At 49.0% G+C, this 12,669-nt stretch overlaps 1 protein-coding gene across 8 annotated transcripts in view; it reads right to left on the reverse strand.

The window, feature by feature from the left end:
- The window catches only part of ERI3 (ERI1 exoribonuclease family member 3), a 97,213-nt gene that overhangs the window by 61,318 nt on the left and 23,226 nt on the right, over positions 1–12,669 (reverse strand). For all 8 annotated transcript variants that reach the window (XR_003076577.3, XM_046944851.1, XM_015291305.4 and 5 more), the window contains 2 exons: positions 11,428–11,487; positions 9,545–9,636 (listed from right to left, as the gene is read on the reverse strand). Coding sequence is in view for 7 of the 8 variants with exons in the window: in XM_046944851.1 (XP_046800807.1) it covers positions 9,545–9,636; positions 11,428–11,487 (152 nt within the window). In the remaining variant the exon portion in view is untranslated. The remainder of the gene's footprint in view (positions 1–9,544; positions 9,637–11,427; positions 11,488–12,669) is intronic.

A 12,669-nucleotide genomic window follows, 5' to 3' on the forward strand; every position in this document is an offset into this window, starting at 1 on the left:
TACGAGCCAGCATCAGCCCTCCCCCCTCCATCGCCACTCCGCATCTCACTAGATGTGCCAGCAACATTATTTACAGATGTGACAGTCGGGGAAATCACTTGAGTAACCAGGGGAATGGGGAAGAGGGCTGCTCGGTGGAGAAGGAGCCTGTGGCTGCAGTCTCACCCCCATTCTCCTGCTCCTTGCCTGGGTCAGAGGCTGCCCAGAAAAGCTGCAGATGCCCCATCTCGGGAGGTGTCCAAGGCCAGTCTGGATGGGGCCCTGGGCAGCCTGAGCTGGTGGGGGGCAACGAGCCCACAGCAGCGAGGTTCCAACTATGTCATCTTTGAGACCCCTTCCAACTCAAGCCATTCTATGATTCTGTGATCCTTACGGGCCCCTTTCAACTTGGGATATTCTATGATTCTTACTGCAGGGCAGCCACAGCTGCTGACATGTATGTGAGGAGCATCTCTGCAGATTCCCCTAGCTGCTGTGTTTGGCACCAACCACCTTCTTCAACTGTGACCTGTCTGCTGTTTGCTCTCTGAAGATGACATTCACCTACAGCTCCAGCCCTGCTGACTGGCACCATCCCTACAGCATCTTGGAAGGTCCTCTCCTTCCTATGTGCGTTCTTTTGCTGGGGATGGGCATCAGCTGCATACCTGCTGTGATGCTCTGCACAAGTGCAAACCTGCTTTCGGGATCACTGAATCACTGAGATCAGCAACTGCTGAGGACGAAGACAGGAACAATTCTCCAAATGTGCACCAGCAGCACACCAATTCCTAAGGGCACGCAGCTAACACACATCCCTGCCCAGGACAGCCACAAGGGCTGCAAGATGGGGAGCACAGCCTGGATATACTTCTGTCCCCAGCACTCCTCCAGAAATGCTTCTGCTACTCTGTGGTTGACTGCTGAATGCAGGGCAGGCAGAAGCCCAGCCTCACCATTCTCAGCTTTCCTGAGCTCACTGTGCAATTAATGGGCTTAATTATTGATGGCAAAGGCAGGGAAGGGAGGAAAGAAAGAAAAAGCCAACGAGAAGGGAATGACGTGGGGGTGGCGGGCGCCAAAGGTCTCCAAAGCTCCCCTCAGCCTAGAGCAGAGACAGAGCCCCTAGCTGCTCCACGGCTCCCACGGCCCTGCTCTAATGCTCCCTGACATGCCTCTGAAGGCAGCGAGCTGTTTGCAGTCACCACCGTGATTTGTTAGTAATTATTTTCACGGTGTCACATTGCTGTCACTCTCTTAACAAAGAGACAGGCAGCCCGAGGCTGCCTGCGAGAAAAAACCAGCAGAGAAAAGGAAGTGTCAGGCACCCAGGGATCCTCTTTGCTTCCTGGGTTTCATAACCAGAGTCCCTACCAGCTTCTGAAGGAACTTCTGAGGAAGAGTAGCAAGTGAGAATCATTTCCCATCCAGGTCACAGAAAGAGGAATTAATTACTGAGCCTCTACCTAATTTCACCTTATCTATATAACCGGTGCAAGACCCTGGTGCTTAGATCCACTTAAGCCACCAATTTCCTGCAGCAAACGCGGAAAACTTTGGCAACTGACAACTTCCAGCATTCTTCTTGCAAGCTCTGAATTCTTTCACGTGGTCTTGCCATTGGGCTGAGTTACCCTGCTGGCAAATCTTACCTCCGCCGACCACCTTCGCATGTGTTAACCCCTCCACACCAGCCTCATTCATTCTGTCACACTGCTGCGCTCCACGTGTCAGGAACACTCCACTTGGCATTTCCCAGTGCCAGGGAGCTTGGCAGGTTCCTCACACCTGAAGCACACAACCTGATGGCTTGCCAGCTCTGTTTTCTAGCAGACACCACAGGGACTTGACAAGAACCTCCCCTTAACCCACCCTCCACCCATCCATCTCCCACCTGCCATGCGACCGCAGCCATCCATCCTTCAGCTAACGTGTCACTCAGAGGTAATCACTCCTTTCCCGTAACTGCAGAGCCTGCTCGGGCCCCCGAGGAATGGAAGCTATTTCGGCACCCGAAGTGTCACACAATATAAAGACAGAGAGATGAAAGGATGAAAGGCTCAGACACCTGGCCAGCCAGCCCTTAAAGCACCCTGTGTCTCTATGCACTAAACAAGTGGGCTTCGTTCACCGCAGTCCCAAGTCTGCATTGCATGAGACAGGCATTCTTCCCTGACAGCACGCTGAGGTCATTCCCTGTGGTCGGTAGAACCTGGGCTATGGAAATATTAAGCCTCACTTTCTAAGCAAAACCCTCCCGCAATTAACTGCGCAGAAGAGCACTGACTCAGAGGGCAGCTCCTTTTCAGGGGTCCTTTTAATAATCAGAAATGGCACACGCATGCTGTGAAGAATTAGGATCACCATTGGGAAGCTAAATGGCCCATAAAATGTAACCGTTCTCCTCAGCTTGGGGAGCACGGTGAGCTGGAGGAGAGGGGCTGCAGCCTTCCGCCTTGCCTGGCTGCACAGCACGTGGCTCTGCACTAAGGATGGAGCTGAGCCCAGCCCAGGCAGACAGTGGCACTGAGAGCAGCCCAGTGTGGTAGAATTGAGCAGGGACAGTAGAGATGACCAAAGGCACCTACAGAAGGAGATGGTGACTTGGAATGCAGGTGCTGGGCAGATTGAAGGAGGAAGCCCTCAAAGGAGGCAAAGAAAGCTGGGGGGTTCCAGGCAGGACAGCGGGTTGGGCAGCACGAGCCTCCCACACAGCCCTGCTGGCACGTCACACTGCATCCTCACTCCTCACTCCTCTTCCCCCAAGTCTTCCATCTTGCTCTTCTGCGTGCCACCTCCATTTGCCTCACATCAATAGCTGGTCCAGAGCCGAGCACAAGACACGCTCTTCGGCGTGCCAAACACATAGGAAAAGGTAACTCCAACATGGAGTGGACTTAGCTCAAAAAGTTATCTGCAGCTGTGGTGTCCCACACTCACCCAGACATCGACTCCTCAGGCTATGGAGAGTGGCTGGACAACGCACATGAGAATACGCTCGAGGGAAAATACCAAGGATGACCTCAAGATGGCCCAGTAGGTCTGTGCCAGTCAGGAGCTCCAGGAGGAAAGGGACTGAACCCATCCAGGAAAATGGCTCCCAACAGGAAAAAAGCATGCAAACAATTAAAATGCTTTCAAGAAAGCCACCGAGTTATGCCAAGCTCGACTATAACAAAGAGGCTGCTCCCAGGCTAGCAGTATTTTTCAAGCAGAGCTCTCCAACCTGAGCAGCCACGAGCACACTACTCCTAGCAAGGCCACTGGGAAGGCAGCAGTGATGCAAACACACAACTGCCTTGCTTCTGCTGGAAGCTCAGAAGAGCTGAGATCTAAAGGGAGACAGCTGACATTTCAGCCCCAGCATGAAACACTACAGCTGTCTAGTGCTAGAAAAATTACGCTTTTTGAAGTAATAAGGAGAAGTCACAATTGATGAAGCTACTCCTCATGTTGCACACACCCAAACTCAGATGATAAAGAGTCCTCCAGTGGTTTCTCCTTAACGCTCCTCAAGTCAGCCAGCTTTCTGACCCCTCAGGGCATGGGGTAACTGTGATGTTGAGTTGCTATCAGAGGTCTCTCATATATGCAAGGAAGGCCAGGGGTGCTTTTTACCAAATATTCATTATAGATCCATTGGTTTTGAAGCTGTGCTGCCTAAATTCATTATAACACTGGACACAGAATTCACCTTAAGAGATTTCTATTGCAGAAGGAATTATTTTTCCCTACTGTATGATAAGACGATACTGGGACCGATGGCTTGCATTCAGTCCAGCGTTCAAACACAGCTTGTGTTATTTATCCAAGTATGGAAAATCCACCTTCTCCATTTGTTACCCCACCTCGAGGGTTCATTGCTGGAAATGAAGTATTTCATGCAACGCCTGTCTCATTTTCCCCTACACCATAAATTTATTTCAAGTTTCTCCACCAACTTCTTTGGCACTGATTCCCAAGCAGCAGCATCCATGCTCCACAGCGTGCGTCAGGCATCACAGCTCAATAAATCTTTGGCAACTACAGCCCTGACTGTGACAAACATCTCTGCTATGACGCGCCAGGCAAGCAGCAGACCCGAAAGCGATAGTCCACTGTATGACGATCCCTGCACAAAGATTTCATGTCCAAAACCTAACGCAAAGGCATTCTCACAGTCACACATCTCAGTGTTGCCCTCAAGAAGCTTCATGCAACCAAGGCATTTCAAACAAAGGCAGGAACAGGAGACAGGTGGGGAACCGCTGCAGAGGGATAACAAAAATCAAGGGTGCAAAGCTAATTTTAAATAAGCATTGTACACTCTTATTTTTAAGGGGGAAACCTGAAAAATCCAAGATTTATTTTGCATCACTGATATCATTTCCTTTAAAAACAAAAAGCTGGCCTGCAGGGTCACAGAAGTGAATGGGGTCAGTGCTGCTCCCTGTAAGTGCTAGAGGAGAGCATGCTCATAAGGCTCCCTTGCTTAGCTCCGGCAGTGCACTTTAGGATGTAATTACATGAACAACTCCATCAGCAGAGCTGACTCAAAAGGTTCTTGACCCTGGATATTCAGTCCCATCCCCGCACTGCAGTTCACCAACCTCTTCTTGAGCCAATGGAACCACGTGAAAGGATATACCATCGGCTTGGTCAGCAAAACAATCTGCACTGAAGTAACAAAAAAGCGAATCCAAAGATTTTAGTTGCAATTACTGTCTTCTTTTTAAAGGCAGATTACTACATTTCTGTTACCAGTTCTTTCCTCAAAGCCACTCTCTGAAGCTAGCTCCTACGACGCCATCACCTAACCAGCTCAACCTATGCTTTCTCCTGCCTCTCCCCACAGCTACCCATGCAGCCCCACGCACCCAACTCAGGGGCTGCCTGCAACTTCTGCCCCACACAGAGACTGCTGACCCCCTCCTGTTACTGCGATAAGGAAGAGCATGCACAAGGGACACCAATACCATTGATTCTTCATCTTCTTCATAACCTAACGTTGATCCCAAACCAAGCTGTCAGGACAGAAGGCCAGAAAGCTCAACCTACTGACACACTCTGAGCTGGTATCAGAAGGCAAGCGTCCTCCCAGCCAGTGCCACTTGCACAGAAAGGGCTCAAAGAGTAACAATGAATTAAGCAGTGGTATAATTCATTGCTCAGAATTTACTAATGTGCAACCTAGGAAGAGCACCAAGGGCTATAAACATTTCAAGACACTTCACAATGTTATATCACTGCATTAGAGAGTACTAGCATTTTAACACTTATTTAAGAAAATAAAAAACTTCTGAGCAGTAGTTTCCTGTAAAGAAATAAATTAGCACGTTGTGATCAGCCACGGTAAGTGCAGTACAAACACCTTCGTACCGGAGGTACGCAGAGCAAAGCCTACGCATGCTTTTACTCTCCTGATGCATTTGCAGAACGATCCAAACCTGGAAGGAGGACTGACTTGTGCTTCTGACATTGAGGTGCAGCTCTGAGGTTCAGCACACATGGCTTCAGTTCCTTTCCCTGCCTCTGCCTGCATGCACAATGCACGCGTGACCACAGGCCTATCACCTACCCGTGCTGTGTCTCAGCTCTGTAGCAGGAGCACACAGTGAAAACATTCCTTTGGTTGCCTAGATTAATTCACATTGCACTTACAGAGCGGGCAAAATGGTTCCACACACGGAGGGAGGCAATTTGACATTTCAGAAGAGAGAAAGCACACTGAAGAGCTTACAGCACAAGGGCTCAACCTCGGCAGACTCCCAGTACCCTCTTTTTCTGCTAAAATCATCTCCTGCAGTCAGCGGCTCCCTCGGCCCTTCAGGGGTATGTTACCCTCACCGTTCAATGCCACATCAATGCGATCTGTTTAAACACCAGCAGCAGTTCCACCTGCGTGCAGGATGAGGTCCTGCCACTGAAGCTGGGTCTGAATCCGGCCCCGGAGCTTTTTGACTTGGAGGAGAGCTCCTTGCAACAGGCTGAAGGAATCCTCCCGCTGTGCCCGAGGACCGTGTGCCTAACGAGGCTGTATCCCCACTCATATTTTAGCTTGGCAGGTCTGGTGCTCCTTTCATCTTTTGCTTCAGGTAGCTCTCTTTAATTAATAACATTTCTGTGTCGGCACAGGGAACTTTCCACCCAGAATGAATGGCCTTCTCTCATTAGAACCACGACTGTCATGATGTATTCAAGAGCAGGAGTGTGATTCATTCCCTTGTCTGGGAATGAGGGGTGCTGCTGGGGGGTGGAGGGGAGAAGTCTCTGTAATGAGTGACTGATATTTGCTGAAGCTGAGATGCGACTCTGTCGGCTTGAACTGCCTTGTCAGGACATGCCTTCAGAAAGGTGATGTTCATACTCAAGAGGTTTTCCTCATTAAAGAAATTGCATCTTAACAAGAGGGAAGGGGAGGGGCGGCAGGAGAGCTGCTGTCTCCCCGACTCCAGCCTGGCTCAGAGCTGAAAGCCGGCAGCCAGCAGCACTCTGTTTTGGAGCCCTCTCTCTAGCAGCAGCAGCCAAATCTTCCAGCAGTGACTTGCCTTTGTGTTTTGCTCCATGACCATGACCAAGCTATGAGCAGCAGGGCGGAGGACCTCAACTGGTGCCTCCACGAGCCTTTCCCAGGTGCTTGTCCTTCTCCCGGCTCCTTGTGACTGGTGCTCAGAGGGAAGCCAGGCAGGAACAGCTCTGTGATCTACCAGGAAAGCTCAGTTGTTCAAGAAAAGGCAAGTGTGCAGCCACACAGCACCTCACTCTCTGAAGACTCCTAAGACAAGCAGAGGCTTCACGGGTACTTTAGCAGCTGGGCATCCATCTTGAACGCTGCTAGACTCTCATCAGAGCTCTGCACCTTGGCAAAAACTGTTCCCCTTGCACTTTTCTCTCAGCTGAGTACTACGCATGCTGCAACTCAGGCTCTGACAGGGTTATTTACACACCTTGTCCCCACATCCACCACTGAATGGTGACAGGCTGGTAGGTTCTTCTCTGTGACCCAGCCACCACCCCAAACTCAATTTGCTCTTCTCTGTGCGCTTCCCGATGCCCTGGCATCTGCTGGAAGCACCCACATCATTCCTCAGCACGTGTAGAACAGCACACGTAGACTGAAGCCGAGCAATGCCCAAGTCTTTGCTGAAGAAGCCAGGAACAAAGCTGCACAGTTCTCTACCAACAGCCAAGCTAAGGGCAAGGAACTACAAACCACACGAGACGCTGGTGAGAGGAATACAGCTTGCTCCAGAACTCCTCCAGAATCCAGTGGGATTTTCACCATGCAATGCTTCCAAGAACACTCCTCCAAACTTGGACAAGCAGCACCACCTCCCCTCTCTGTCCCAGTACCTTCAGTGCCAAGCGCGTGGACTCCACTTGGTAGAACAGGGCACCAGCAACACTGCAAGTCTTTTAGGGAAGCACAAGGTAATTCCCTGGAATATTTCCTAGATGTTCCACCTCTCTGAGGATGCATCTCCCTGTCTAAGCAGCCTCGTTTCAGCTCTGCACCTTCCCTCTTTAAAAAGAGATGCTCAGTTCTGCTTTGCTAAACCCTATTTGGCAATGTGTCTAAACACACACAAACTTAATTAGTTTAGGAGGGAGACTCGGCATTTGTGGTGACGGATAAAAGTAATGGGAAATGAGACAAGTCAGAGCTGGCAGGGAGTCCTCACTCAAGCCTCATTCACTGGCATGGAGCTAATCAGATGTGACGCTGCACGCTGCTGCACCCAATCGGTGGCGGAGCAGTGCGATGCGCTACTCACTGAGCGGCTGCAGCCAGGCTCCCCGTATCTGTGGTTGGAAACACAAAATGTATTTTCTGCTCTGCCCTGGAGACGCTTCGGGATTGAATTCTGAAGTTAATGGTTTAAAACATTTTTTTTTAAAAAGGAAGAGGGAGAAATGAACCACTCACTGCAGCCTCATGGCCAGGAGTGGAGTGTTCTTTTCCAGCTGACTAGTGAGGCACAATCCATGCAAGAGACCGCTGCAAATGGCGAATCAAGTATCTGGGCTCCAGAGCTGCGTGTCCTGCTGGCCCAGCTCACCCCACAGCCCCCATGGCTCACCAGAAACAGGGCTCATCTTCACTATATTTCCCTGCTATCAGCCTCTGATGAAAGAGAAAAATGCAGAAGGTTGCCTATTTCACACCGACACTGAGTTACGATTTCGTTATCTGGGAACCTCGTTAGCCTGGTGTGAAGAGGATGGGAAGACAGGCTTTGAGACACAGCAAACCACAGCTGTTCCTCACAACCATCACCAAAAGCAGTAAGCTGGACTCTCAAAACAACAACAGAGAAGGAAAGTGCTAAGAAAAGAGAAGAGATTGGAAATAGATGTTTAGCACATCCCTGCAGCTTTGTGTTGGTCTCTAACAGACGTTTAAGTATGAATTACAAAGAAAAACACATTAAGTCAGTGACAGAAGAATTGGCAATATACTCATATACAAGTTCTGGTCACGACCCCAGCAGAGTCCCAGCAAATTCTGACTCAAAAGAGCATGGCAAATTCCTCATCTCCACTAGCGCTTGTGCTGCTGCTTCGATCCCCGTATCTCATGCCTCACTAATCATACCATGAGGAAGCAAGGAGCTGCCACTCTACAAAGACCACTCTGCAGGGAAGGAACCAGTGCTGATTGCTCCCTGGCTGTGTGCAGTTTATTTAGACTTCCAGCTTGTGGAAACCAACGTCACAGTGAACACCAAGTAACACTACTAACGAGTTGTGGATGTCAGCTTAGCTTCGTATGTGTCAAGTCCAGGCTTTACTGATGTGATAACAACAGGAGCCTTTACCCAGCACTCTGAGGAAATGAAAAGCTGAAGCAAGTTTACAGCAATCAAGGTGAATTCAGCACAATATGATAATACTCTGCAAATATCTTACAGGTTAGATTAACTTCATTCCTAGACACAACTTCACTTTTTTAGAATCACATTTCTGGGTTGCTGGTCTGGCTATTTACATGAGAAAACATGCACATCCACCAGCACTTGTAGACCTCAATGCAGGTCCCCACCTGATACTCTCTAGATGCCAGTCACCCCACTCATGAACATGACCTCAGCAATGCAAAAGATTGATGAAGCACGTCAGACTTGGCTTGTACTCTTATCCCAAAGACCACTTTAATTCACATCCAGTTAATGTGCCAAGATGACAGAGAGGAAGGCCCTGCATTCCAAAGCCAGGTAAGGACTACTGCTGGATTTGAGTGCTCAGAAATGGAGTTTCACTCGTATGCTCAGGTACAATCATCCCTTTGGAAAATATGTTGGCTAAAAACAGGAAATATCACAAAGCCCCAGTTTAAACCTTTCTCGGGGTTATGAAAGGATTCGTTTGCTACAGAGATTATCCTGGGCAACGATCTGGCTCTATGCCTAGCACCTACCTGTCTTCTTAAACAACCCTCCACTCCCAATTATGCACGGCGAACAACGACTTCCCTGAAAAATAAAGACTGGGGACAGTCGGAGGCTTGAAGGACAAAGACATCCACATTACAGGCAAGCATGGAGCAATAAAGCCCAGAAAACCCTCCCTCCCTTTCCATACTCACATCACTTTCAAATCCCAGTCTCCACAGGTCACAAAAATCGACTTGACGCTGGGATCTAAGAGGCCTTCCTTCGCCATCCACTCGTCGACCCTCTGAAAGGAAGGCAAGAAAAGGGGATGAGTTTTGCAGAGACAGGCCGAGCCACAACAGTTAAACTCAGATAAGCTGCTTGCAATCAAGAGAGAAGAAAATTGTGATCTTATCCACCCCTCTCCCTCTCTTCTCTTCTCTTTTTGCTTGCCATCTGAACAACAGCACGTTTGGACCTTTGAAGATTTCTGATAGGAGACATCAGGCAACCAGAGCGGAGATGATTTTATCAGGCACTGCAGCTGCTCTGCTCACAGAGGGATGGAAGTTGTGCAGCCTTAACGGGACAATACAGCTGTGCTGTTACCTGGCATTCCTGCACTTCTCCTCTCCCTGTACCAAATGGGCTTGTAGGGACCTCAACTTGTTTCCCCTCCAGCCAAGAGGAATGCACTTATTTCTTGAAGCACTCCAGTGTGGTCTGGGGGAGGGCAAGAGAAGCCAAAGCAAGGGGCTCCATGATGGCCCTCCAGGCATCAGGCTGTAAGCTGAAGGGAATGAGGCAGCCAAACAAATTGGAGCAGGAGCTTCTGACTACCTGCTTGAATATCCAGGATAACACAAGCATGCTGGGATGGTGTCCCTCAACCACAGCATTGCTCACACACTCCCCTTCACACAAAGGATATAGGAGAGAGAGAGAGAGAGACAAAGGACTGGATACATCTGAACACTGCAGCAGTCACAGCCAAAGGCAGGCGTCCCCCCTTCCACTCTCAGGTCTCTCCTTCCTCCTTACAATTCATTCAGCATGGGTTTCGAGTGAGCCTAGTATTCCCAATAAACTTCCTACAGGGAAAGATGTTCTGGATTCACTTCACAAACGGGCCACAGTAAGCTGGAGGATGCACACCCACCTTAGGGAACAACCAGGCAGAACTAACCTAGGCTAAACCCCCTAAGAAGACATTCATTCCAGCTACAACAGCCCTCCTGGGAGCAACCATCCCAAAGGAGAACACTCCTGGCCCCGTGAGGACCTGCACCTCCAGGATCTGGCAGCAAAGCTCCTGCTGCAACCCTGCTGAACTCTGATGTGAGTGCCCATGAAGTGCTGTCTCCATGGAGGATTTTAAAGCCTTTAATTTGATTTCTTCACATAAGCAATTGTTACAATTATTCTGATTAGGAACAATTAGGTAACACAGCAGCGGAAATCCTGACAGAGACAATGCATTGAGCAGCAACCTGCAGCCTGAGAGGGCTCTGCTTGGGGAGGTTTCCTTCATTATTTGACTACCAACAAAAGCTATTGATGGAGAAACACTTCCAAGCTAATTAAGCTCTAAATGCTGTAGGAATTCAACATTAAGCAGATGGCATTATTAGGGCTATATCTGCATTTGCAAATCCTCCAGATTAGATTTTAGAGGCATTTTCCTTCGATGCTACATGTATTATTTAGCATTTAAATAGGTAGAAAAAATTAATTTAATAAAGTGCTGAGAGAGGGGAAGGAAAAAAGGCAGAGCTTCCAGAGCAGTGGTCTCAAGCAACGCCTCGGTCCTTTAAAACTGGCTCAAGCAAGAATCGCCTCTTCTCCTATCTACTGGCAGGAGTTTGGATATCTTGTCAGTACCCTTGACATGAACAGCTGGAAATGACAGATCAATGGTTCAATACTCTCAGCAGCGTGTCACCGACGTGACAGCAAATGTTATTCTAATGAAGCTGTAATCATAGTCAAATTACGCGGTTCGATTCTCAGCGAGGGGAGGGTGCAGGGAAGGAGATGAAGAGGAGACGACAGGACCAGAGGTCAGAGTTCAGGAAATAAAGGTTACTCTGCTTACCTCAAGCACTTGCTGGAGGCTCGGCTGCCCATCCACCATGCCTTGAATAATCCCAGTCAGCTGAAATGAGAGACAAACAGAAAGCAGCCATCAGAACAACACTCAAAAGATCATTAGGAAGGTCTCCTCTGCTGTCCATCTTCCTGCAACCAAAACATGCTCCTGTGACCCGCGTGGGTGCTGCCGAGGGATCAGCCACAGCAGAGCTGCAGGCAAGGGCAGAGCTCCATCCCAAACATAGAGAAGTACGGGGCTCCTGCCCACCCCCACAGAACAATGAACTCCCAACGGGGCAGGAGGCACTCGGGGAGCAGTAGTGCCACTGCACGGCCTGACACGGCGTCCCAGAGCTGCCCTTTCCCAGTTACTCCTGTTCTGATGAGCCCTACTGGGGGCTCTAGGCATGCCCCCTGGTACTGGGATGAGACCACACTGTCACTCAATGGGAACTGCTGGGAATCCATTCATTCCCTGCGCTGGGCAGTAAACCACTGCAGCAGGATGGCGTGGCTGCTGAAGGGTAGGCACACGCACAGAGAGATGCGGTCTCATGGGCCTCCGCCTGTGATAGCTTGAGGCACACAGAAAGCAGATAATTTTTCTGTCTGCCTTCCAACTGACAAAACCGTCTTTTAACATATCGAATATTGGAGGTCAGTAGCTTGCCATCAATGCACCCAAGTAATTAAAAAAATCATTATTATAACAAGTGCACACTCCAGTATTTCCCTTCATCTGGCACTTTCCAGGGGACCAGCATGGCCTCCTGCACAGAACATCTCAGCATAAACCATAGGGCTCTGCTACAACATGGCAGCTGGCAGCAGCTCTGCTGCTTTACTTCTCTGTTCCATTGGCTGCTTGGTTTACAGCACTGAACTCAGAAGAAGGGGAACAAGAAAAAAAAAAAAAAGATTAAACTCCAATTAAACTGTAATTGCATTTAATGAATACCAAATACCTGACTCACTGAATAAGCTGCAAGTGAAAAGATTATTTTCTCATCGTGACTTCCATGGAATGGTAATATATACCTTTTAGGGAAAGTATTCTAATTTTAAGAATGCAGAGCTCCTCTAGGTGGGTTTCTCAAGTTCATCAAGTCATTATAAGGTGGAATTTTAAGGAAGTGTAGGGACACAGACACTCATATCCTAGAAACTGTTTTCATATTAATCTGTATTTTAATTGGATAACAGCTGCTGCCTGCAGACTCCCCATATTCTAAGAGGCAAATAGATT

The sequence above is a fragment of the Gallus gallus genome, chromosome 8 (genome assembly GCF_016699485.2).
Source record: "Gallus gallus isolate bGalGal1 chromosome 8, bGalGal1.mat.broiler.GRCg7b, whole genome shotgun sequence".
NCBI lineage: Eukaryota > Metazoa > Chordata > Aves > Galliformes > Phasianidae > Gallus > Gallus gallus.